Source organism: Canis lupus, chromosome 20, assembly GCF_003254725.2.
Source record: "Canis lupus dingo isolate Sandy chromosome 20, ASM325472v2, whole genome shotgun sequence".
NCBI lineage: Eukaryota > Metazoa > Chordata > Mammalia > Carnivora > Canidae > Canis > Canis lupus.
In genome coordinates, this window is record NC_064262.1 from 49,401,817 (window position 1) to 49,425,793 (window position 23,977).

Below are 23,977 nucleotides of genomic sequence, written 5' to 3' on the forward strand. Positions count from 1 at the left end.
TGTCCATCTGCCTTTAGGGCTCTGTCCTCTCTCCAGCGGCCTGTCTGCAGGGGAGCTCTGTGGTTCTGGAGGCCTGTCTGTCCCTTGCTGACAGAAGTGTGGTCAGTGTTTCTGCCTGGGATGTTCTGTCGCCGGGTGGGGGTGGAAGCTGACCCTCTCTGGCTCCGCGGTGGTCTGTCCCCTTGCAGCTCGGGGCTCTGCCCCCCCCACCCCCCCGCCCCCCCGCTGCGGGTGCCTGCAGTTCCCGGCGCGACCACGGGGCGGCGGCCGTGTGCTCGTACCCGCGGGGCCTTAACCCCTTCCCCCGCCCCAACGCGCACACCCACACCCCCTGTCGGCGTGCGCGCCGTCGCAGACGGGCTCCCCAGTCACCCAACCCCTACCCGGCCTCGCGTCGCCGCCTGGGTTCCCTGGCCGAGCTCCCCGCGGGGCCTCGGTGGCGGAAGCCGGGCCGGAACCAGGCGCCTGGTGCATCCGCTCCAGACCAGGTGCTTCCTGCTCCGCGGCCCCTCGGGCGAGCGCACTGAGGCGCTGGCGGGCCTGCGCTTCCCCTCCCCTCCGGGACGGAGGCTGAGCGACCTTAACGGAGAGGCCTAGCGTCCCCACCCCCACCTCCCAAACACCTTTCTCCGCTGCATCCCCACCTGTGAAATGAACCTAATCCGAGAACCTAGCTTGTAGGGAACATCAGGTAACTGATGTGCTGCGAGCCGAACCCCTGCTTCCCTGGGGCAGTGGGACGGCTGGTGGTCGGCTGCTCCTGGGCTTCACCGGAGTCCTGGGAGGCGGTGGCCCCTGCTGTCCCCAGATAGATACACCCGAGGCAAAGCACGACTGACCCAGGTGGGAGGGCACTAGAGAAAGGTAGAGTCTGGTCCAGCTACCAATCTCTTCCTGCAGCCCCTCTCTTGTGAGGCTCTGGCTCGGGGCTGAGCGCCACCAGCACCCCAGACACTCGCCCAACACCTCTTTATCACCATGGTCCCCTCCACCCCCAAAGTGGCCTGTGATGTGGGATGAGGGCCAGAGACCACCAAGTTGGGGCTGTGTGGTCCTGTGGCCTAGAGGATCCACATCCTAGGGACAGGAGGGGAGCACCTCTTGTAAGGTGCTGCTAGCCCTGGCACCCTGGGAGTCCCTCCCAGTTGTGGCACTAGCTCTCATCCTCCATCCTGGGCCTGAAAAGGTGGTAAGGACAGCAGGCCCAGGGGGGCCCAGGACGCTGGCCCAGGCTGGACACCTAAGGGCTGCCTGTAAGAATGGCCTTCCCTCCAGGGCCTCAGCCTGGGGTGGGGGTGGTGCAGAGTCCCGGAGGGAGGGGTGGTGTAAAAAGAGGAACCAAACTGGGTGAGGAGAGGAGGAGCAAGAGGGGGCCCGGGTCACGAGGCCCCAGCACTGCCGGAAAGGACTCTCCACCCCCACCAGCGCCAACACTTGGGCAGGGGGGTGTTCAAAGCCAGAGGTGAAACCCAAGCGATACGGGAAGCTGCTGCTTCCCTGCCTCAGTTTCCCCTCTGCGTGCATCCGGGTCCGTCACTCCCAGCCGTGCATTGGTCGGGGTCCTCCGAGGCCCGGAGCCACTCCAGCGCCTGGGGGGACGGAAGGTGAGGCCCTGAGGGGTGAAGGCTCGGTCCGTCGCCGGCCGGGGGCGGGGCCGCGGGGCCCGCGCTCAGAGATCCCCGCCCGCCGGTTTCCTCCGGGGTCAGCCCGGCTCCTTATCAGGCGCGGCCAGTCGGCCAGGCCCTTATCTGTGCCGGTCCAGCATCCTCCGGCGCGGCCGGGGGTGAGAGGGAGGAAACTGGGCCGCCGGGGGCGGGGAGAGGGCGGGCCGGCCAGGAGCAGCTCACTTTCCCTCGAGGGATCCACGCCGCCGTCGCCGCGGCCTTTGGGAGCCCGGGAAGAGGCGCGGCCCCGACGCTGCTGCCGGGAGGGGGCGGCAAGCTCCCGGCGGCCCCGACCGCCGCCGAGGCCGCATCCGATTGGGGCCACGGAACCCGGCCTGGAGCCCTGAAGGACAGAGCCAGGGCACTCACCGGACAGCAGGACCAGCGCCGGGGTAAGAGGAGAGTTGCCTGAAGGTGGGGGATCCTGGGAAGGCCTACATTCATTCATTTGTTCATTCATTCATTCATTCATTCATTCGTCAGGGGGTACCCACTAAGGGAGAGTCCAGGCCAGCTTCTCCAGAGCCTAGGTAGGGATAACAGGGCAGAGAGGCCAGGAGTCCCAGAAGTTGCTGGGACACTGCAAGCCATGGAGCCAAACCGTCTAAGCAGAGATGCAAAGGAGTGGATGCTGATGCGGGTAGGAAATGAGGTTTGGGGGACACCAGGGAGGGCCAGAGAAGAATTGGGACATGACTATGTACTGATCAGTGGGGTCAGGGTTTGGGGATCCTGGATTGGCATTTTTGATCATAGTGTCGGCAGTGGGGTTACAGGGTTCATAAGGGGGTGGGAGTCAATGGAGCGATAATGGAGGACTTTCAGGGTGTGACATGGGCAATGAGAAGAGAGCCCCAGGGTCATAGCTGAGGGCCCACATGGTCAGCTGGGGGAGGAATCAGTGAAGGGTCAGAGTCAATTGTAGAGGAACTCTAAGGTCACATGGTATCAATAAGGGGGTGTCTCAGGATCAGATCTGAGAATTATAGGGTCATCCTAGGGGCAATGGGATCCTTCATGGGTTCCTTCCTTCCCCCTCTCTCCAGGCTCCAGGTGAGAAGGGATTCTGTAATAAAGGAAATTTTATCAGAAGCTGGGCAACTGAGGCCCCTCGTGAATCACAAACAGCTCAGAGATGGCACCGCCAAGCTCAGTGCTGCCGAGACTCACTGGGTACCTCCTGCCCTTGTGCAGATTCCCCTCACATGTCCCGGTGGTTTCTGAGTCACCTGCCTTTGCCCACCACCCCACCATCTCCCCACCCTTTCCATCATCTGAGGGCGGTGTTGGGCTAAGGGATGTGCATGGCATCTGATTTCTCCCTCCCCACTGGCTTCCTTCCCTCCCACAGGTGAGCACCCCCTTGGGGTCCATGTGCCCGCCCCAGGCCCAGGCAGAGGTGGGCCCCACCATGACTGAGAAGGCTGAAATGGTGTGTGCCCCCAGCCCAGTGCCTGCTCTGCCCCCCAAGCCTGCCTCGCCTGGGCCCCCGAAAGTGAAGGAGGTTGGCCACCAAAGCTCCTCACCCCCCAGGCTGCCTCCTGGTGTGCCAGTGATCAGCCTGGGCCACACCAGGCCCCCAGGGGCAGCCGTGGCCACCACGGAGCTGAGTGCCCTGCGGCCCCCGCTGCTGCAGCTCTCTACCCTGGGAACCGCCCCACCGCCCCTGGCCCTGCATTATCACCCTCACCCTTTCCTCAACAGGTCAGTGGGGAGCTGGGGCCTGGGGGGAATCCAGGGCCAGGGGTCCTTGCCCACAAGGCGTTAGTGACCCACGACCCCTTACAGCCTCTACATTGGGCCAGCAGGACCTTTTGGCATCTTCCCTAGCAGCCGGCTGAAGCGGAGACCGAGCCACTGTGAGCTGGAGCTGGCCGAGGGTGAGTATGGGTTGGTGTGTGCATAGCCATCTCTGCTGGGACTCACGTCTGCACAGGAAAAGGTGCTACAGGTGCACACAGACATATACAGGACAGCCCCCACAGGGACTCAGTACTCAGGTTATACCCCTGTGCAAAACCACAGACCCCTGGCCAGGCCCACATGACCACAGCCACCCAACAAGCCACAAAGAGTTCATGGCAAATGTGCCATGGCGTGGGGGCCACAGAATGACAGCTCCAATAGAATGCACAGCCGTGCAGGAAACAGGACAACAACCACACAAGAGACAGCCACACAACCACAGCCACTTAGGACCACGGCCACACAAGAGTCAGCCACAGAACCACAGCCACACAACCACAACCACCTGGCAACGATTGTACACAACCACAGCCATTTAACTATGCCAGAGTTCACCCAAGACACAGACGGGGGACCGCGGTCACACCTACGGAACCTCTCAGACCCACGTGCATCTCCAGGCACATTCAGGGGCACACTCGGAATGAGGACCATGGGACAGCTCCCCAGACTGACGGCCACGGGAAACATTTCCCTAGGCATCTCAGCCACTGACAGAAAGGTGTGGGCAGTCAGAGATACGGAAGATCTCGGTTGTCCGCAGCCTTGGCCTGTGATGGTCCTTGTCGAAGGGGAGGGAGCGGGGAAGCCGGTTGCTAACGAGCAGCGAGCAGCGGGGGACCTACACATGGATCCTACTTGTGGATCGCTCGCTCGGTGGAGAAAGCCCCAGCCCACCGCCTGTGTGGAAGCGCCCACGAGGGTCCTGGGTGCCCGAAGCAGGGCAGGAGGGGGCGCCCCCTGGGCCCCGGCGCCAACCCGACCCCTCCTGTTCGCAGGGCACCAGCCCCAGAAGGTGGCCCGGCGTGTGTTCACCAACAGCCGGGAGCGCTGGCGGCAGCAGAACGTGAATGGTGCCTTCGCAGAGCTCAGGAAGCTGCTGCCAACGCACCCGCCCGACCGGAAGCTGAGCAAGAACGAGGTGCTCCGCTTGGCCATGAAATACATTGGCTTCCTGGTGCGGCTGCTGCGCGACCAGGCGGCCGCTCTGGCCGCAGGCCCCGCCCCGCCCGGGCCCCGCAAACGGCCGGCGCCCCGAGCCCCACACGACGGCTCCCGCCGCGGGCCTTGTCGCAGGGCCGAGGCCGCGGTGCGCTCGCAGCCCGCGCCCCCGGCCGGCCCCGACGGCAGCCCCGACGGGGCGGCCCGGCCCATCAAGACGGAACGAGCGGCCGTGAGCCCTGAGGTGCGGTGACCTCCGCGGCGTTGCCTCTGAGCCGAGGAGCACCGGGAACTCCGCCCAGGGCGGTCGGGGAAAGGGCAGCCGATGCCCTGCGCCTGCTGTGGAGCGAACTGCCCCAAGAGGGACCAGTGAGGACGTCCCCAACGGGGAGAAGGGCCCCGGGGTCCGGAAGGGCGGCTGTCGCCCCCAGGGGTCTTGCAGACCTTTATATCTATATCACCCGGCGCCCGCTGGAAATGGCCTTTCCCGCATCTCCCTCCCGGGGCCGGGGGCCGGGGACCAACATGGCAGCCTGGTCATCGGACTAACGTGGTGCCTCTTTTTTGCGGGCTGGGGCCAGCGGGAGAGGTGGGGAGGGACCGGGGAGTCTTGGCCCTTCTCAGCGGCGCCCCCTCCTGGAGACCCAGGGATAGACGCCCCTGGACCGCGGCCGCCGCGCGCCAGGGGCGTCGGGAGAGGCGCGGGGTCCCCGCCGCCACTCACCCCACGGATCTCGAACCGGTCCCGCACGGCGGCGTTAGCGAAGGCTCGGGCGCTCTTACTTTTGTTTTTCTTTATTTCTTTATTTCACATACACATTAGCCATTCAATGGAGAAGCCGGAGAGAGTCAGGCAAAGATGGTATAACAGAAGCGCAGTGACGGGGGCGGGGCGGGGCGGGGCGGGGCGGAGAGGGAACATACGGGCTGGCTGCCTACTTGCATTCCGCTAGGACACTGAAAACCCAGAAAACAAAACAGACAGTAAACTACCCTTGTTTCTTATGTATCTCAGTGCAGAGACGGGGGTGGAGGGCAGAGAGAGGGGGAGACCAGGCTGAAGGAGGAGGAGCGGAGGGACGGGGGACGCTAAGGGGGAAGCACACCAAATCCATTAGTACTATATATAGAGATACTCGTATATACTGCGTTTCTTAGCCTAAGAAGAAACTTGTTTGACGGGACGGGCGGCCTTTGCGGTCCGCGATGCTGGTGCTGGTCGGGCGCACGGATCTCCCGGGAGGGGCCGAAGCGGGGCTGGCCCAGGCTGGCTTGGGGGGAGGGGGGCGCCCCGAGGGTGGGTGGGTGGGGGGAGCAGAGGCGGGGCTGGGGTGCCCCTCGGGCTCTCGATTGGGGGACGAAATTTCTCGTGACTTTATTGCTCCTTTATTTTCTCTCGTGTGGGGGGTCCGTTCAGCACGGTCGGGGGGAGGAAATGGTGGGTCGTCTGAGCCACCCGGCCCCTCTGGGACCCAGAGCGCGGCGTCCGCTCCGCCAGCACGGGGGTGAGAACAAGGCACTAGGTCGGCCGGCCAGCGCGGGGGCGGGTGTGTAAGGCAGTCGACGGGGCTGGTTGCGGGGGGGGGGGGGCTGTGTGCGGGGCCGTGTGCGTGCGTGCGTGCGGGCGCGGGCCTGGGCGAATCGACCTGTCAGCTTGGCTGGTCCTGTCCTGGAGCTTCGAGCCTTCCTCGTGCTCCCCGGTGGGTGACGGGGGTAGGGGTAGGGATGGGAGGAGTGATGTTGAGTCGGGGGCGCCGGGGAAAGAGGGGGGGTAACTACCAACTTGCTGAGCGCGCTCCTGATAATGCTGGTGAGGGTCAAGTTGGCGTCTGGCTCAAAGAAGGGCGCTCGGGGCGGAGAGGGAGGGAGGGAGGGGACGTTTGTTCGTTGGCATTGACCTCTGCGGGGGAGGGGCTGGGGACCCCCCCGCCGCGCCCCCGTGCCCGGACGGGGATGGGGCGAGGAGGGGGCGCTGGGCCCTGGGGAGGGGGCGCCCGGGGAGACCCGCGGCCAGAGCAGCCCAGCCGCCGGGCGTATGCCGCTGTCCCGTTCCGTTAAACTCAACAAAGAAGGGATATGCGTGTTCCTAACAAGTGCAGGATATTTAATTGATTCATAAACTTATGTATAATAGTTTGTGGGTTTTTTTTAAACGTACTTTATAATGTAAGAAGCACCAGGGTTTTTATGTTGAATTATCTTAAAAATAATTTTCTCTCGTCCTTTTCCTTTTTGATCTTGTGTTTTTTTTTAATGTCGAGGTGTTTTTTTTTTAACTCTAAAATGTGAACGTTTCCTTCAGCCCTCCCACCGAAACCGAGAACGAACGACGAAACAAATAAAAACCCCAGATCATCCTCGTCAACGCAGGAAAACGACTTAAAAAAAAAAAAAAAAACTGAAAACGAACAAAAAAAAAAAAAAAAAAAGGAAAAAACACTCAGCTTTCGTTATCCCCGCGCAGGGCGGGGCAGGCCCAGTTCTTTTAGCGTCCCCAGAGCCGCGAGGACATTACAACAAAAATAGAATTTTTCTTAACAATCTCTTAACATACAAAGATAGGAAAACTCTCTGATGCATTGCACTTGGTTCAATGAAAAAAAAAAGTTCATTTCCCCCATATATATTTTTTGTGGGTTTTTTTTCTCTTCTAACACGTCCCCACATCTCCTGTCGCCCTCGTCGCCCCTCGCCTGCCCCTCACAACGCCACTTAGGAAAGGAGCGGCCCCCACCCCCCTGCCCGCCCGGGCAGCCCCGCCGGGCGTGCTCCCGCCCCGGCCCAGCTGGCCTGCAGCTTCCGACCTCGCCCGGGCGGGCGCCCCGCAGACCCCGGCTCCCGCGGGCCCACCGCGCCCGCGGCCCCGATTGTCTTCGAGGGAAGGGGCGCGTGCGGCCGGGCAGGGGGTCCCTTCCGCTCCCCTCTCAGCTCTGACCCTGTTTAGCCAACCAAACTGAAAAATCATTGCACTTTGACCGCGCGTCACGCCCGGCCCACCCGGCCCCCCACCCCCCCGCCCTACTCCCCACGCCCCCCCCACCCAGGCTCCCGCGGGATCCCCTGTCCCCTGCTTCTCAGTCCCGGTCTTCCCCGAGGGCTGCACGCGGTTGGGGGAGGGCCTTCGCTCAACTTCCAACAAAAGCCACTCCTGGGGCCAGCCACCTAGTGGCTTCCAGTTGAGGAGGAGGCAACGAACGCTGGCCCCTTTGGCCCCAGGTAAGGGCCCTCCTCGCCTCCCCAGCCAGCTCCCTCCCCTCCGTCCCTCCCTCCCTGCTGGGGCCACAGCCTCACAAACTAGATTCACAATAAATAAAGCCCACAACCCACCCCTATGGTGCAATGTTGGGTTGACTGACTTTCAGAGGATCCTGACCTGTGCTTTGTGTTTTCATACAGTTAAGAAAGAGAGAGAGAGAGAGGCACAAGGACTCGAGAAGGGGGCCTAGGAAGGGAGATGCAGGGAGCAGGGAGTAAGGCACAGAAAGACAAGCCAGAGGGGCCAAGTCACACCCCGGAGGGGGGCTGGGCATGCTCTTGCTTCCCTCCCTCCCAGGGGGCTTCGGAAAACCCTCTGGACAGGCCCCCAACCATCCCTTGGGGGGAGGAAGGGGCTGCAGGGGGAGGGAGGAGAGCTACTTCCTGTGGTGTGTTACCAAATTGTTCCCAAGTTGCTCAAATGGAGGAGGAGTTCCCAATTGCAACGGCAAAAGACCCAAACAATGAATGCCCCACCCCTAAATAAAGAGTAAAGACATTACAGCTGAAATCCAGAGAGAAGTGGCCAGGAGGCCCATGTGGTGGAGAAAGTGGGGTTGGGGGGGGAGGGGACAGAGAAAGCTCCAAAACACTTTTGAAAAAGGACAACACCCGACACCCTCCAAAGGAACTGAAAGTCGGCGAGCAGGACGCCTACCTAGCGCAGGTGGCAGCTTAGCCAGTGGCAGCGGCGGCTGCCTCGTCCTCCTCGCTCGGCTCCGGGGTCCCCTTTCTGCTCCACTCTCCGGCCCGGCCACAGCAGGGCTGTCTGTGTGAGGGGCAGGGGCAGGGACCGGTGGGGCGGAGCGAGGGCACCTGCATGCGGGGGGCTGGGGTGTGGGGGTGACCTGGGGCCCACCTCCCCTCACTTGTGGCATGGCGAGAGAGTGATTTTCCCAGCCTGCAGAGAAAGGGAAGAGGGGGCCTGTCCCAGGCTGGGACGGGCTGTCGTAGCATTCCGACTTTTTCCTATGGACTGTACAGAGGGGTCTGAGGCCCTGAAACTACCCCCGAAACTCAGGGTGGGGTGACAACACCCTCCATTCCAGGAGCAAGAAACTAGCTCCAGGGGATGCTCCCTGACCCCCAGGGTGGAGGGGGGCTTCTAGCCCGAAGGTAGGGCAGGGAGACCTGGAAGCCATGGGCCTCACCTAGTCCAGAGCAGCTGGGGGGAAGAAGCCAGAGGCCAAGGCAGTGGGGACTAGGGGGGCAAGGGAGGGGAGGAGGGGGAGACAGGCAGGGAGGGGGCGGAGTCTGGAGGGAGAACCCTCTGGATCTGCACCCCATCATTTGTACAAGCTTGTCCTCCGAGCTCCCTAGTGAAGCTTCGGCCAGAGTCGAGGGTGGGGTTCCCCTAGGAAGGGTGAGGGTGTAGGACAGGCCCCTTTAGAACTGTGCTGGTTGCTTTGTCGGGTTGATTTTGTTCCTTCCCCGGAAGGTCGGGGCGGGGTAGGGAGGGGAGAAAGGCAGTTCTGCTGCATCCTTTCTTTCTTTCTGTCCTCTACTTAACAGAGTCCGTTTTGCATGTTTCTTTCTGCTTGGCTGCTGGTGCACAGCTCCACCGAGACCTCTTCTGAGGGCTCTCCGAGAACTGGGCTGCTTCTGGGGGCCTGCAGGGCTCCCCGGGCTGGAGGAGAGAAGGGCTGAGTGGCTGACGACGTTTAATTTTTGCTTTTCGGTGGGGCTGGGCTGGGGGATTTTTCCACGTCTCAAAATTTCTTCTCCCCCCGTTTGAGGAACCTCTTCTTTACATTTTGTCATTTCTTTTGTCGATCTTATCAGAGGAACCAGGACTGAAATGGGACAAAAAGAGGTGGTATTGAGAACAACAGGGGCAAGTCTCTTCTCCATCCCACCTGGCCTGCTGAGTGCAGGCCAGTGGCCAAGGCCCCTGGAGGGCCCACCTCCAGCACAGCCAAGGACACCAACACCCCACCAAGAGGTACATCCCCATTCTGTCTGTACCTCTTATGGGAATCTTGCCGCCCCCAAGAGACCCTGCCCCCCAGTGCTAGGGTCCAGCTGGCCTTCCCGTGGGCACTGTGCCCAGCGGGTGGGACCCCCATGGCTGGAGCTGGCACAGGCACAGACCTGGGATCTGGCCATGTTTCCAATTGTTTAGGTTTTTGTATGGGTCCTGGAGGGTGGGGAGGATGCCAGGCTGGAGCTTTTGTCCCCAGAGGGGTTTTGGGAGTGGGGTGGGGGTGGCCCAGCTTCTTGCTGAGTTTTCTTTCTGTCTCTTTGGATTAAAAGCAGAAATTCCCGTCTGTATTCCCCAGCCAAGGTCCCACAGGCTGAAAAGCTGGGGAGGCGGGGGGGTGGGGGGGGGACACACCACATGGCTTCAGTCCCTAGCGGTACGTGGCCTGGGGGAGGGGGCCATAGCCCACATTGCCTGATCCTCTACCCTCAGGGCACCTGGCGAGGGGGCTCCCTGGGGCAGGAGTCACTTCCCTCAGGGTGCCAGCAGGGGGAGCCACCTTCCCACAAACAAGTCTTGGTGGCTGCTCATCACAAAATACACCTGACCCAGAGGCTGGGCTGCCTGCAAAGCCCTCCATCAGACTCTTGCCCCACCTTGCGGTCAAAGGGCAGCGGGGGAAGCGGGGGAGGGGGGGGGGGGGGGTAAGGTTGGGAAGGAAGTGTTCTCTATGGTCTACAGTACCTGAGTAGTAGGCCTGGTAGTGCCCTCTGGGGCAAAAAAGGGGTCTAAAAATGTATTTCAGGGTCTCTCCCAGGCTTTGGGTCACAGAGGCCGATCTGCAGAAGCCACGCAGAGCTAACTACAGAGCATGCACTTAGTAGTATCCCATTCTACCCTTGTTCCAGCCCCAGAGAGAAGCCAAGTGAAGAGAGGATGGCTGGCCTGCCTGAGGCCACACAGTCTGACAGCATGGCCCAGCCAGGACTCAAACCCAGGGGACAGTTCAGAGTCTGTTCTCCGAACTGCTACATGTGGCCTGCTCACTCCGCATTAGAGTGAGGGCCTGGGGTAGCTGGGGCAGCCAGCTTTTCAAAAGGCACCAAAAGTCCAGACAGAATGGTATGTGAAAGTTGTCCGTGTTTAAAACCACTTGTTTCAGGAACACAGACTATGCCTGTAGGCCGGACCCGTCCCTCTGGCTCTGGTCTGGGACCACAGGCTGTCATCTATTGGGAGATGAAGACATTGAGTTTTAGTGTCACAAAGGACCTGGAAGATCACCTATAACCTTCAACAACGGAAACATTCTCTGCTCTATCCAATGTGGTAGCCACCAGCTGCACGTGGCTTCTAAGCAATTGAAATGTAGCTAGTGTGACTGAGGGACTCAGGTTTTCTCTAGTTATTTAATTTAAACTTCAACAGCTGCATGTAGCCAGCGCGGGCCCCATTGGATGGTGCAGATGGAGGGCATTTAGAACAATGGGGGTTTGGAGTTGCCACCATGGCTGGGGAGCTGCTGGCGTTTATTGGGTGGGCAGAGACACTAAACCTCCTGGACAACATGCAGAGGAGAGCTGCCCTCCTGTGGCGGGGCTCCTGGAGGAACTGCCCAAAGTCCAACCCCATCAACTGACTAAAGGCCAAAGGGAGGCTCATGGGATACTTGGCACCGCATGGGGGGGGGGGGGACCCAGGCCCAAGGCACCCCCTGAGTGGGGCAAAGGCTGAGTCAGCAGCCAGCCCCTGGGCTTCCAGTCCTAGCCCGAGGAGGAGAAAGCTGCCTGGGTGAGCTGAGCCCCTATTACTGCAGTCTCAGGCCTTGGTGTTCTCTGGAACCCCTTTTCCCAAGGGGAGTCTACACAGGAACCCTTATACCACAGCCATGTGAGCCCTCACCCTCCCTGTGAGGGAAAGGAGGCAGGGAACAACCAGGACCTGGAGGCCTGCTTGGCCCCTCTATCTTTGTCAGACTGAGTCAATGCACCAGGCTGGTCCCCTTGATGTCCCCCCGAGTGGCATGGCAGGGGAACAACCACCAGTCCTCAGATTGGGGAGCCCCCCTCCCAGGGGAGGAAGACTCAGTTCAAGGCCTGGAGTTAGGGACAAAGGTGGTTCCAGGATAGCTCCCTAGTGTCTCCCCCACAGGTCCCAGGAAAGGGAGGGGCATCTGCTGCCCAGCACAAAGTGGCTTTTTCTGCTCACCCTTTCTGCTTCCTGAGCCAGGTCCAAAATTGATTAAAACTAAGTAAAAAGCGCTGCCCAGGGAATGACAAAATTGCTAAAATTCTCTTTTCTTCCCTCATTCTATTGTTCTCTCTCCATCTGGTGCTCCAGAGATCAGCTAAAGTCACTGGTTACTGTGGAAACCGCCCCCCACTGTACCCCCTGCGCCCGCTGCAGCCGCCTGCCTGCCCCCAGGCCCAAGGGCTCTCGGCTGCACTGGGCTTGTCCGGCTACAGTCTCCCCCACCATCACCCCCAGACACACCTGCCTGCTGGGGCTCGGGGCTCAGGCCCCTTGCAAAAACAAGGGGGAGAAAAACCGTTTCCTGAACTTGCCTCCAACTCTGCCTTGGCCCCAAAGTTTAAGCAAAGTGAGCAGAGAAAGTGGAGAAGGGAAAGCACATGGAGGCGAGGCGGAAACAGGGTAAGCGGGGGAGGACTCGTGGCAGTGGTCCCCAAGAGTGAGCAAGCAACGCAGAGCTATAGGCGGCTGGGGCGGAGGGAGGGAGGGAGGGCGAGAGCGATGGTGCCAGCCCAGAGCCAGGAGGGGAGGCCGCCTGCTGTCCCTTCCTCTGGCACCCCCTCCCGCCCTCTGCCAGCAGGACTCTCTCGGCCTCCCTGGCACAGAGCAGCGGAGGGGGCTGGCTCCAGCCCCTGCTCGGAGCCATTGTTTTTCTTCTCAACACCCCCAAGTTCAAGTTCATCTGGGTGTTACATCATGTCTGGTTGCTCCTGGAAACCAGACGGGTCAGACGTGACTCTGGGGAAAGGGGGTGGGAAGCTGGAGGGGTTGAAGTTCCCCTCCCCTCCCCTCCTTGCCACTAGGGAGCTCTGAAGTTTGAAGTTTGACAAAGTTTTTTGGCTTTTTTTTTTTTTTTTTTTCTGAGGGAGGGAAAGGAAAAGGGAAAAAAAACAAAACCTCAAACCACACACACAAAACTTCCATCCACCAACTTTCTCTGGACTCGGGCCTCAGAGCAGTAAAGGAGCCTGAGCTGAAAGAGGTGGCCCTGGGGCTCTGGGCTGAGGTGGATTTCCTGGGGCTTCTAGAGCCTCCAGGCCTTGGGCTGAAGGGGTGGTGTTTTTGTAAAATGTGCAAAAGAGAAAGATATTTGCATGTTCTTTTCCGAGAAGCCTGGAGCTATAAAAGTTGCCTCTGCTCCGCTCCTGAGGTGGGTCCTCCCTGCACCCCACAGCCCGGGGCTCTGTGGGCTATTGCCAGCCTCTGGGGAACAGGCACAGGGAGGAGGGGGCCCCCATGCGTGTGTGTGCACAGATGCCTGTACAAAGCCAGATCCAGGGGATTCCAGCAGGAGGGCTGGAGTTTCCCTTGTGCAAACTAGGGACAGGCGAGAGCTGGACTGGAGGTTCCGGCAGCCCAGCCTCCCCTCTAACAGGATTCATGGGGACTTGAGGGAGGGGCCTCCAGGGTGGCAACAGGCCCTGCCCTACCCTGGGTGCCAGAGTCTCTGGGCACACAGCCCACCAGGACGGCCCTGTCCCTCCACCCCTTGCCCAGCCCACCCAAAGCCAAGGAAGAAGGGAGGGCTGGGGGCCAGGGCTTCCAGCTGGAGCGGGAGGAGAGCAACAGGCAGACGCTGTCCTCTTCCTGATGGGGCCTCGGGCTACCACCAGGCCTGGCCCAGAGCGCCTCTAGCCTCAGGTCTTTGGCCGCCTTCCCCAGGGCCGGGGCTGTCAGAGCTAATTATCCAATTAGCTGATTAGCCAGGGGACCTGGGGGCTGCCTGGGGAGGCAGGCTCAGCTGGGCTTGCAAAAGCCTGGGCTCTCCAGCCCTGCCCTAGCCCCTTCTCCCGGATTGGCCCCAAGGAACCAGCCTCTTCCCTAATGCTCACCATGCCCCCGCCCCTGCCTGTCCCCCCATGCCCACATCCTCATCGTGGGTGGGGCCTCCTACCTGAGACTGCTGTGGGATGTTCAGAAAGTTGCCGTCCCGGGGTCCGATGCTGACAAACCGGTTGGCAGAGGAGGCGCCTGTCGTTGCGAATGCTGTGGGGAGCAGGGAAGAGAGGGAGAGACCCCGTGAGGCCTTGGGGCCTGCCCAGACACTGCCCTTCGGGGCTGCTGAGAGAGGGAGAGACTGGATTAGACCATGCTGCCAGGGCTTAGACCATGCTGGCAGTGGGAAGGACAGGCCAGAGGGGTCCCATCATCCTCTCACTGACCGGGAGCACACACTGTCCCCCACCCCTAGCATTCCACCTCAGCCAGGTGTCCTCTTTCCTGGTCCGGGGTGAGACAGGGGCCCTGGAGGCTTTAGCGGAGGTCCCACAGACCTTGTCATGTCTCCAAGCCAGGCACTGAGCAGGACTGAGGTTAGCCCTCACTGAAGCAAGGCACCCTTGCTTTCCCCCGGACTCTCTTGGGTCTGGAAAGAGGGAGCCTGGGAGGGTGGCAGGGTGGGAGGGTGGGAGCTCTGACGACTGGCCCCACCCTGCTCTGGGAAGGCCGACTGAGCCAGGCCACCTCTCCAACCAGGGCAGCTAGTTGGGTGCTGCATCATTTAAGCACACCAGGCAGTCCCAAGAATGGGGCTGATGGCACAGGGAACCTGAAGGGGCTCAACAGAGGGCGGAGTTGGGTGGGACAGGGCCAGAGAGAGGAGCTGGCTGCCAGCTCTGGCCCCACGGTGGCAAGGCTCAGGCCCAGCAGGCCTTCTCCTCCTCTGATAGATGAGCCAGATCCTGTGGTCCTGCGGTTCCCAGGGCCTGAAATGGGCCAAAGCACAAGAGGAGGAGGAGGAGGAGGAGGCTGGAGGGCCTGGCAGAGTCCTAAGGCTTGGGTGCAGTTGGGAGCAGTTGTTCTAGAGCCTGAGGGGGCAAACAGGCAGCCAAACACCCCTGAGCTCTTCTCAGGTTTTCTGGCTGGAGCCCAATGCGGGGGGAAGGGGTCCTGCACCCCCAACAGGGAGGATGTCCCCAGAAGGGACAAGAGTGTCACAGGCTGCCGGGGATCCCCACACACACACCCACTACCAGACAAACCCCAGGGACTGCGTGCTTGCCAGATTCTGTCCAGGGTGCCCCACAGCCCCCTGCAGCCTGGCGCCTCCTCCCCCACCCTGCCCACCTCCAATGACCATGACCATGACTTCGTGTCTTATGGCGGATGCAGATGGGAAGATGGCATGAAGAGGATGGAGAGGGGAAAAGAACTCAAACTATGAGAAAGAAGGCAACAGAGAGCGCGAGACGGAGAAAAGTGAGATGGGCCGCCCCTCCCACTGCTGGCCAGGAAGTCCTGGCCTGTAGCCTGCCAGCCCCCAGAGCGCCCAAAGCGCTGCCCACCCCCCTGCCCGCAGACGGCACGCCGCCCACCCTCCACCTCTCCTGTCCTTCACACGTCGGGTCTACCTTGGGCCTCTCAACTCAGATTTTTCTTTTCCCTTTGACAAAATTTGTCATTGGTTAAGAGAGAGAGAGAGAGAGACAGAGAGACAGAGAGAAAGAGATGAAGTAAGCCGAGGCCCAGAGCCCTCCCTTGTCCTTGGAACATTCAACCTGGGGAAGGGAGAGGGATGGGAGGAGGAAGGAGAAAAAAAAAAAAAAAAAGAGGAACAACGAGAAACCAAATGTGATATTGAAGGAGAGGAGGTCAGGGGCCGGCCTTCTGTACAGTTAGAGGCCCAAGGGCCCCGGAATGGAGGTGAGGGGGCAAGGCCAAAAGGGGATGGTGGTGGCGTCGCCTTGTGGTCACATTTAATTTTTTTGGTGTAGCAGGGCACAACGAAACAACAAAAATCAAAAAACAAAAAAACGAAAAATGAAAAAAACAGCAATCAGGCATGAAGATGGCATGGCTGCGCCTCCCCACCCCCCTCCCACCCTGGCCAGCACCCCTGGCCTGCGTGCCCCACTGTGCTCCCCCTCCCGCCCTCGGGAGGGGCCTGGGCCAGGGGCCCCCCGGCTGGGAGCAGCGGGTGGGCAGGGGGGCTCGTGGGGTGCTGGCTGGTGCAATTGAGGCCCAGGAGGTCTCGATTAGGGGGCTCAGCTCTGCTCTTGTCCGGGTGGGAGGCTCCATGGCGCTCTGGGTTGGGGGGCTTTGGCGGTGGGCGGGGTAAGGGTTTTTCTTTTTGCTGTGGAGACTGTTTGGATGGGCCAGGGATGCTGGGCGTTGTGGTTTCGGTTTCATCGTCCACTTACAAGGTGATGGAGGAGTCAAGGCGGCGCCGTCTGGGGCAGTGCTGGTGGATTTGGAATCAGGCATAGGAAGGGGCACAGGTCTGGCCACTGGAGGCGGCGGCGGTAGCAAAAATGACCCCGGGACTTTGCCCTGGCCGCTACCGTTGGGCTGCGAACAACATAAATAGAGTGACGCATGAAGGCACATCACACACAGACACACGCTCCCCTGCGCGGCCACGCCAGCTCGCTCCTGAGAGCGGGCGCTCCCGGTAGAAGATGCAGGATGGGGTCCTCTCCTCCGGGACACAGGGTGGGTGAGGGTGTGAGGCTTCTATTTGGTCTCTCAGGTGTTTCTCTTTTTTTTTTTTTTTTTTGGTGGTCCTCTTTTGAAGTTGTGGGAGGGACGAAAGGGGGAGTCCGACGAGTGGTTTGTTATTTCTTAGGTAACATGTTTTAGGTACCAAAACATGCCACCTAGCCATATAAGCAGCTGCACCTAGAGCTCTCATGCTCTTGAAGACCTTCTCCCTCAGCAGGTAAGATGCACCAGCTCACCCCCTACTGTCCCTGGAAAACACACGCATGCCTCCCTCTGTGGGCCCCTGGGGTAGGGCCAGCTGACCCAACCAAGGGCAACAGACCCTTCAGCGTCTATCCCACATCATGGCCTGGGGAGACACCAGGTGCCGGGGGTCTCGCCCTTGGCTCCGGCAGCCTGAGGATCGTAGGGTGCCGGCCAATTCTCTACAGAACAGCCCAAGAGGAAAATCCATCGCTGCTAGTTCCCACGAGGCTCTTCGAGAGGACTTCCCTGTACAGTGCCCTTGGAAGTCTTGGAAGCCTGGGATCAGCTGCCAGATCCATTCCTCGGCTTTATTCCCTCTCGTGCCTCAAACTCAAGTTTCCTCCCCAAGCCCCGTGCGTGCCTTGTGTGCATCAGCCTTTGGGATTCAGGGAATGTAGGCACCACAGGGAGGGGCAGAGGTCCCTGGCCTCTGGCAGCCATGGCTCTGCTAGAGAGGCCTCCCTGGGGCTCTGAGCACATATCTCCCACTGCTGTGGGCAGTGCCCTCGATGACCACCTACAGCCTGGGCTCAGGGTGGATGGGCCAGAGCTTAGTCCTAAATGGTCCCCTCTCCCGAGGGGCAGAGCTCTGCCACCCAGCCACTCAGGTGCAAGGCTTTGGGAGGCTCCTGTGCTACTGCTGCTTCTGTTGGTAGGCAAACTCTGCAGAGTCCACCCCCTGATGTCTTCAGTCAGCCCAACTTCTATCCTCACTGGTTCCACCTGGGCTAGGACAATGAGACTCCCAAGGGGTCTCCCCTATGCTAACAGCACATTCCTTAGCTCAGTGTACCAGGTACTTGACTCACGTTGTGTCCAATCCTCTGACTCTATAAGGCAGCAGTTTTCGCTGGTGGTGGGGCTGGTGGGGTGGATTCTGCTCCGGCAGGGGGCATTAGCAATGTCTGGAGCCATTTTGGGTAGCACCACTTCAGGCGCTGCTGCTGGCATTTGAGGGGTGGAGGCTGGGATGCTGCTACATACCCTGCAACGCATGAGATGGCCCCCAGGAGGAAGGCTCAACAATCCAAAGTTTAATAGCACCTCTGGGAAACCCTGATACAAGGGAAACTCTATTCTCCCCCTTTCACAGCTGAGGAAACTGAGACTCTGTGCAGCTAAGTGATTTATCCAAACTCCCCCAGCTGTAACTGGTGAGGCCTGAAATTCATAACCATGTCTGTCTCACTCTGGGAATCCTGTGGATTTTTTCCAGCAGGCTCAGCCCAACCCTCTTCTCCAAATTCAAAGGTGCTCAGGTTTCTCCCCTCCCCTTCCACAGCTCTGACTGCATGTAACATAAAATACAAGCTTCCCAGTTGGGCATTCAAGACTCCTCTGGTGGAGCCCAGATGGGGTCTTCCACCACTCATGCCCCTACATTCACCTCCTCCCGAGTACTTCCCACTGCAAACCAACCAGGGTTTCTAGAACACAGCCTAAGCAGTTGGGGCTGCACATGTGCTCACTGCAGAACCCTCTGTCTACAACACCCTTTCCCACACCCTTTAAGTTCTGCTCAGAAAACACCATCACCAATGTGTAACCAGCCAGATACCCTAAATCACCATCCATCTCTCTCTGCCTTTTTTTTTCTAGGATGCTCCTAGACTGCCACTGTAGCCTTTGAAGCAGGCTGCCTTCGAGGCTCCCCAACAAGCCCAGGGACTGCCACCTTGCTATGGCCAGGCATGCAGTATTCAAGTCCCACTGACTGAGCTGAACTAACTAGTCCATCCCGCTGTACTTTAAAACCATTGAGCCCTGGGATGTCTGGGTGGCTCTGGTTGAGTGTCTGCCTTCAGCTTGGGGTGTGATCCTGGAGTCCCAGGATCAAGTCTCACATCAGGCTCCCTGCATGGAGCCTGCTTCTCTCTCTGCCTATGTCTCTGCCTCTCTCTGTGTCTCTCATGAATAAATAAATAAAATCTTTAAAAATAAATAAATAAATAAATAAATAAATAAATAAATAAATATAAAACCATTGAGTCCCATGCCTGACCCGTGCAGGCCACACCCTTCCAAACTCTGGCTGGTCCACCAGAACGGCCACCACCCTTTACCTCTAAAGACCAGTAGCACCTAGGTGTGACACTGTCCCTCCAAATGGTTCCCTTGACTTGCTCTTTCCTGCCCACTCAGTGGTCCCCTGACAAAAGCAAGCAGGGCCTGCTTATCCCTGTTTGTGTCCTGGGCTGGATACCCTTTGTGCCAGGTGTCCCTTTAGAAACAGGCAAAAACGTAGGCCAGAGGAAAGAGGATTCCAGCTCTGCTAGGGGTGGGGAGGAGAATGCTCTAATGCAAGTGGCAGCTGCCTGCCCCCATGTCTACAGCCTATCTGGTACCTATCTGCCTATCTTGTTCTTCCATCAGGGCAGGAAACAGGACAGTCTCAATCGATCACAGCCTCACTCCTTTACTCCAGGCGATCCTGAGGTTGGGCCTCCCCCAAGGGGCTGAGACACGTGGCCTTCCAGGTAGCCCTTGCTCCCACACAGTGCCCTGTGCCTCCTTCTAGTCCTCAGATCCCGTTTCCCCTCAGGAGGACCTAAATCATTAATCACACTCGATAAAGCCAATCCCAGCCGGACATGGCCAGAGATTGAAAACCACTGATTTACAACATTTAGTTTCTGGAAGCTACTTCCAACCAGGCTAGGATATCTCAGCTCTGGTTGGGGTACAAGTTGAGGTTTTAAAAATCTCAAGGTCTTGTGATTTTGTGGTGCCTTAAAACCTCATGAGTTAAAAGCTAGAAGGAACCTGGAGACTGGAATAGCTCTTCACTTTCATCTGTTAGATGAAGACGCAGGCCTGACCGCTCCAGCGTTGGTTCTTGAGGCTGAGCTACAACCAGTCTTCCTGCCTCCCGGAGTCATGCTATCCCATCAGGCCCTGTGACTTCTCCTTCATGTTCACTTGGCGGTCTCTTCTCTCTGCCAGAAATACCGCTAACCAGGCATCCTCCTTCTGCCCTTTGCATCTCCTCTGAATGGTGTGTCCGTTGGCCTTGGCCTTTACTGATTTGGTTCTTCTCAGTTAGGGCCTCATGCTGTGGTCCGAGGATGAGCATAGGGGTGGTGCCTGGGAACCCTTTTGCAAATTGCAAAACTTTTGTATGCATATTTTTTTCTGCAAAGATGATCTGTAACTTCACATTCTCAAAGAGGTTAGGAATTTACTCCTTTAGGCTTTAGATCAATGGATCTCAAAGTGGGTCACCTGACCAGCATCACCTGGGAATTTAGGGAGAAATGCAGATTCTCGGCCCCACCCCAGGCCTGCTGAATCAGAATCAGGTGAGGCCCAGGCACCTGTGTGTTAGCGAGCCTTTCAGGTGGCTCATGCATGCTAAGACTGAGAACTATTCCTCTGGAGGTAGCCACGGAACCAGAGCAGGTACTGCCACTCCCTGTCACCAGGTCAGCTGCAGGGCCTGGGGCCTCTGGCCTCCCTCCTCCTCCAGAGCCTGCTGCCGAGGCCTAGGGAGCAGGCTCCCTAAAGACATTCCTCCCTCTCTGGGCAACAGGTCATAAGAGGAAACCCAGAGAGACTGCTCCCCAGCCAGCCTAGGCTCTGTTTAATCAGAGTGATTGTTTGCCCTCCTGTCTGCAGTATTTTATCCATGGTCTACTCGGAGCAAGCATCTGCCTTCTGGACCAGTTGAGCCCTTAATCTTGGATGGTCAAGTCAAGGAAAAGGCTCAGGACCCAGCCATCATCAGGATGCTTAAGGATAGACTGACCCATACTCTTGAGGGGTCTTTGGGCTAAACTGATCCCTCAGGCCAATGGCATTTTGGTTCCACACCCCAGCTGCCTCTGTGGGTAAGAAGGCAGGCAAGGTGGAGCTCCTGGACTCTCTGATCCATATTCCAGGACCCCAGGACCCTTGGCGCTGAGACACAGGCTGGCAGCTCTTGTAGACTCTGCTGGTATCTCTGATGGAGGCGTAGTAGCTGTAGGGGCCATGGCCACTTCTCCTTCCATGCCCCTAAAAGTGGACAGAGCTTGCCCAGAGAGGTGGGCAAGGCTCTGAGTGTGCTAAGGAGCTACAGAGCCAGCAAGAGAAAATTTCACAGGGAAAACGGGAAAAGGAAACAAGGAAAGCAGAAAGAGGGAGAACAGGAGAGAGGGAAGAGGACTGGTTTCCGGTCTGTCCAGACCGGAAGATCAAGGAGGCTGAGCCGTAGCCCTGCCCCAAATCAATACACCAGCACTTAGCAAATGCCCACTCTGCACAGGCCGCCCTGAGGCAGCACTGGACTGAGTGTTCGAGGGCCACCACGGCTCTCCTTGGGCTGCCTCTGTCATGGGCTTCCGAACGCCTTTCCCCACCACGACCTTTTGAGCATCCTCCCCATCTAACCTCTCACAACAAGTTTCCAGGCTGGACCAGCTGCAGGGAGAGGGGCTGGGCCTGCTCAAAGCATACTGTGCTGCTGGGACTCTAGAACCTTCCCAGAGGTCTAGAGACCACTATGTCCCAATCTGGAGTGGTCTCCCAGGGACTAAGAGAGGACCACTGTCCCACTGAAGGGTCACCTCTGGCCCACCATTATCTGGGATAAGCCGTTTGCTGAGTGGCCTGTGTTTCTGCTCATCAGTGACTGGGCCCTAGGGCTTGCTGACGGAGCAGGGTCATGGGGTGGCAGAGCTCCATGGGCAACCAGTGTCTCTCTTAGGCTGAGGAGCAGAAGGGCTTTGCTCCAGAATAATAACTGACCTGGGAACCTCTTGCTAAGGGTTCTGCCAACAGGAGACTCCATGATAGCTCCTGTGAAAGGAGGGCCTTCCTCTACCCACAGCTTCTCACCAGGAAATGATGGTGCCCGCAGAGCACATTAAAATCTGGAAACATTCTGGATCATCAGGACTGGGAGGGGGTGATGCAGCTGGCATTGAGTGGGTGGGGGCCGCGGATGCTGCTCCGTACCCCACAGCGCACAGGTTGGCCCCATAGAACAGAGAATGAACAGCCCAAATGTCAATAGTGCCAAGGTTGGGAAACCTTGGTCTAGAACCTACCAAATCCTTGTAGCCCTGAGGTTTTAAGAGGGGTGTTAAGAGGTAAGGAGCCTGGGCTGGGTTGGATAGATCACGAATACACTCTTACTGGGGTAAGAGAGACCGGGGGGAGGAGGGCAAGGAGCCCTCAGAACAAGGTGGGCCCAGCCACTGCCTCCCCCAACTCTGGATGGTGACAGACAGGCCCTGGCATTACACACGGACCCCTACCCCCAGATCCAGAAGATCGAGGTATTTGGCACTACTAGCTCTCTGCTTTTCCAGCCCTAGGAGGGCTGGCTCTTGGACCCTCTCCCTGTGAGCCCCGAGACAGACGGACAGATGCAGAGATGAGCTGTGGTAGGGCTCCTGGGGCCTCTGGACTCACCTGTCCGGTGGCCTGGCCCGAGCCGTCCGAGCACACGAACTGCACAAACTCCTTCAGCGAGTCCTGCCCGTGGTGGTGGTGATAGCGGATGGTCGGGTGCGTGAAGTACGGGCTCGACTGCTGGATGATGGATGTGGAGGGAAAGTGCAGCGCTGATGCTGTGGCCCGAGGGCTTCCTGCATGCACGCCGGCAGGAAGAAAAGGGCATCAGGGCTTAGGAGGTGGCAGGGGTGTGACAGAAAATGGGGTAGCGGGGGTGGGGTGGGGACTGATTGCTGGTCAGACAGAGCACTGAGGAACCAGAGGAAAAGGGAGAACCAGGTAGGAGCAGGGCCAGGACCAGGGTAAGGAGAGTGAGGTACTGGCCTTTGGTGAGAAAGTTAAGGCAGTGCCAGGTAATTCAGCAATTGAGGTAAATAACATCTTAATGCAATATTTTTAAAACGTCAAACTGGCAGGGTGCCTGGGTGGCTCAGTCGGTTAAGCATCTGATTCTTCATTTCGGCTCAGGTCCTGATCTCAGGATCATGATCTCAGGGTGGTGACATGGAGCCCTGTGCCAGGCTCTGCACTCAGTGGTGAGTCTGCTGGAGATTCTCTCTCCCTCTCCCTCTGCCCCTCTCCGACTATAAAATAAATAAATAAATCCTGTTTTTTTTAAAAAAACAAAAAGTCAAATTGGCAAACTAGGGCTTGTCACCCAGCTGCTTGTCTTTGTAATGAAGTCTGATTAGAGGGCAGCCCGGGTGGCTCAGCAGTTTAGTACCGCCTTCACCCCAGGGCCTGGTCCTAGAAACCCAGGATCGAGTCCCACATCAAGCTCTCTGCATGGAGCCTGCTTCCCCCTCTGCCTGCGTCTCTGCCTCTCTCTCTCTCTCTCTCTCTCTCTCTCACACATAAATAAATAAATAAATAAATAAATAAATAAATAAATAAAATCTTAAAAAAAAAAAAAGTCCGACTAGAACCAGGGCTAGAGCTAGGGTGACAAGAACAGGTCAAGGGTGCCTGGTTGTGCAAATGCAAGGCCAGTCCCATCTTTGTTTAAAATGTTGGTATCGGGACACAGGGGTGGGTCAGCAGTTAAGTGCCTGCCTTTGACTCAAGTCATGATCCCGGGGTCCTAGGATGGAGTCCTAGGGCTCCCTGCATGGAGCCTGCTTCTCCCTTCACCTCTGTCTCTGCCTCTCTCTCTCTGTGTCTCTCATGAATAAATAAAAATCTTTAAAAAAAAAAAAAAATAAATAAATAAATAAATAAATCGGTATCTGTTCATCACTATTTTTTGGAATCGTTTTAATTGTTTAAAAATATTACTTTAAATATTATTTATCTTGATGACTAAAGTTTTGGTGACTCGTGACACTGCATTGTGGCAAGTGCCTCACTGGCTTTGCCCTGGTCTAGGGCCTAGGGGGAGTCTAGGGGAGGGACAGAGGAGGCCAACAACTCCTAGGCTCTGGTTAGGGACAGGACCCCTTGCCCCTGCAGGCCGAGCCCTCAAAATGCATACACCCAACTCCTGCGTGCACATGACTGTGCCTCTGGCTGCTGCTGCCCAGGCCACATCCCTGCGTGCTTGGCCCCACGGTCCTTGCACACGCATCCTCCCCACATACAGCTCCCACCCCAGCACAGGCCCCAGCTCTTCTCTGGGCTGAGTCCTCCCCCTCCGGTCTGTTTCCAATCAGCTCGCTCTTGCTCTCAGTTTCATTAGGGGGCTGAGGAAACTTGGCTTCTCTCTGGAGTTCATAAAAGCTGAGCCGAGCTGGGCCTGCCGCCCTCCCGCTGCCTACACAGAGGGCCTCGGGTCCCCGCCCCCACCTTGTGGCCACCACACCCTGCCCCAGCACAGGCTGCCTCTGGGCTCTCAGCCAGGAGGCCCCGAGGAGGAAGCCGG

General features: G+C 58.6%; 2 protein-coding genes across 18 annotated transcripts in view; one reads left to right on the forward strand and one right to left on the reverse strand.

Moving 5' to 3' along the window:
- The first annotated feature begins 1,876 nt into the window (after nucleotides 1-1,876).
- Nucleotides 1,877-5,120, forward strand: LYL1 (LYL1 basic helix-loop-helix family member). 3 transcript variants are annotated; one of them, XM_049098261.1, is made up of 6 exons: nucleotides 1,877-2,056; nucleotides 2,148-2,304; nucleotides 2,711-2,837; nucleotides 3,016-3,368; nucleotides 3,453-3,544; nucleotides 4,409-5,120. In XM_049098261.1, exons 4-6 carry the CDS (start codon nucleotides 3,037-3,039, stop codon nucleotides 4,822-4,824), a joined length of 840 nt encoding a protein of 279 aa, XP_048954218.1. In that variant the 5' UTR covers nucleotides 1,877-2,056; nucleotides 2,148-2,304; nucleotides 2,711-2,837; nucleotides 3,016-3,036; the 3' UTR covers nucleotides 4,825-5,120. The 3 variants fall into 3 exon arrangements, with proteins under 3 accessions (XP_048954218.1, XP_035559389.1, XP_025313524.1); XM_035703496.2 differs by lacking the exon at nucleotides 2,148-2,304; XM_025457739.3 differs by lacking the exons at nucleotides 2,148-2,304; nucleotides 2,711-2,837.
- A 230-nt stretch (nucleotides 5,121-5,350) lies between these two features.
- The window catches only part of NFIX (nuclear factor I X), a 99,460-nt gene continuing 80,833 nt past the window's right edge, over nucleotides 5,351-23,977 (reverse strand). For 6 of the 15 annotated variants that reach the window (XM_049098255.1, XM_049098260.1, XM_049098258.1 and 3 more), the window contains 4 exons: nucleotides 22,078-22,253; nucleotides 16,137-16,284; nucleotides 13,892-14,058; nucleotides 5,351-9,619 (listed from right to left, as the gene is read on the reverse strand). In XM_049098255.1, coding sequence (XP_048954212.1) covers nucleotides 9,605-9,619; nucleotides 13,892-14,058; nucleotides 16,137-16,284; nucleotides 22,078-22,253 — 506 coding nt within the window. In that variant the 3' untranslated portion in view covers nucleotides 5,351-9,604. The remainder of the gene's footprint in view (nucleotides 9,620-13,891; nucleotides 14,059-16,136; nucleotides 16,285-22,077; nucleotides 22,254-23,977) is intronic. The other 9 variants (XM_049098257.1, XM_035703488.2, XM_035703491.2 and 6 more) reach the window with 3 other exon arrangements.

Bases quoted from the DNA above. Each gene is read 5' to 3' on its own strand.
- LYL1 (XM_049098261.1), top strand. From the start codon at position 3,037: ATGTGCCCGCCCCAGGCCCAGGCAGAGGTGGGCCCCACCATGACTGAG. The intron at 3,369-3,452 runs GTCAGTGGGGAG...GACCCCTTACAG, and splicing joins CCTCACCCTTTCCTCAACAG to CCTCTACATTGGGCCAGCAG. The intron at 3,545-4,408 runs GTGAGTATGGGT...TCCTGTTCGCAG, and splicing joins TGAGCTGGAGCTGGCCGAGG to GGCACCAGCCCCAGAAGGTG.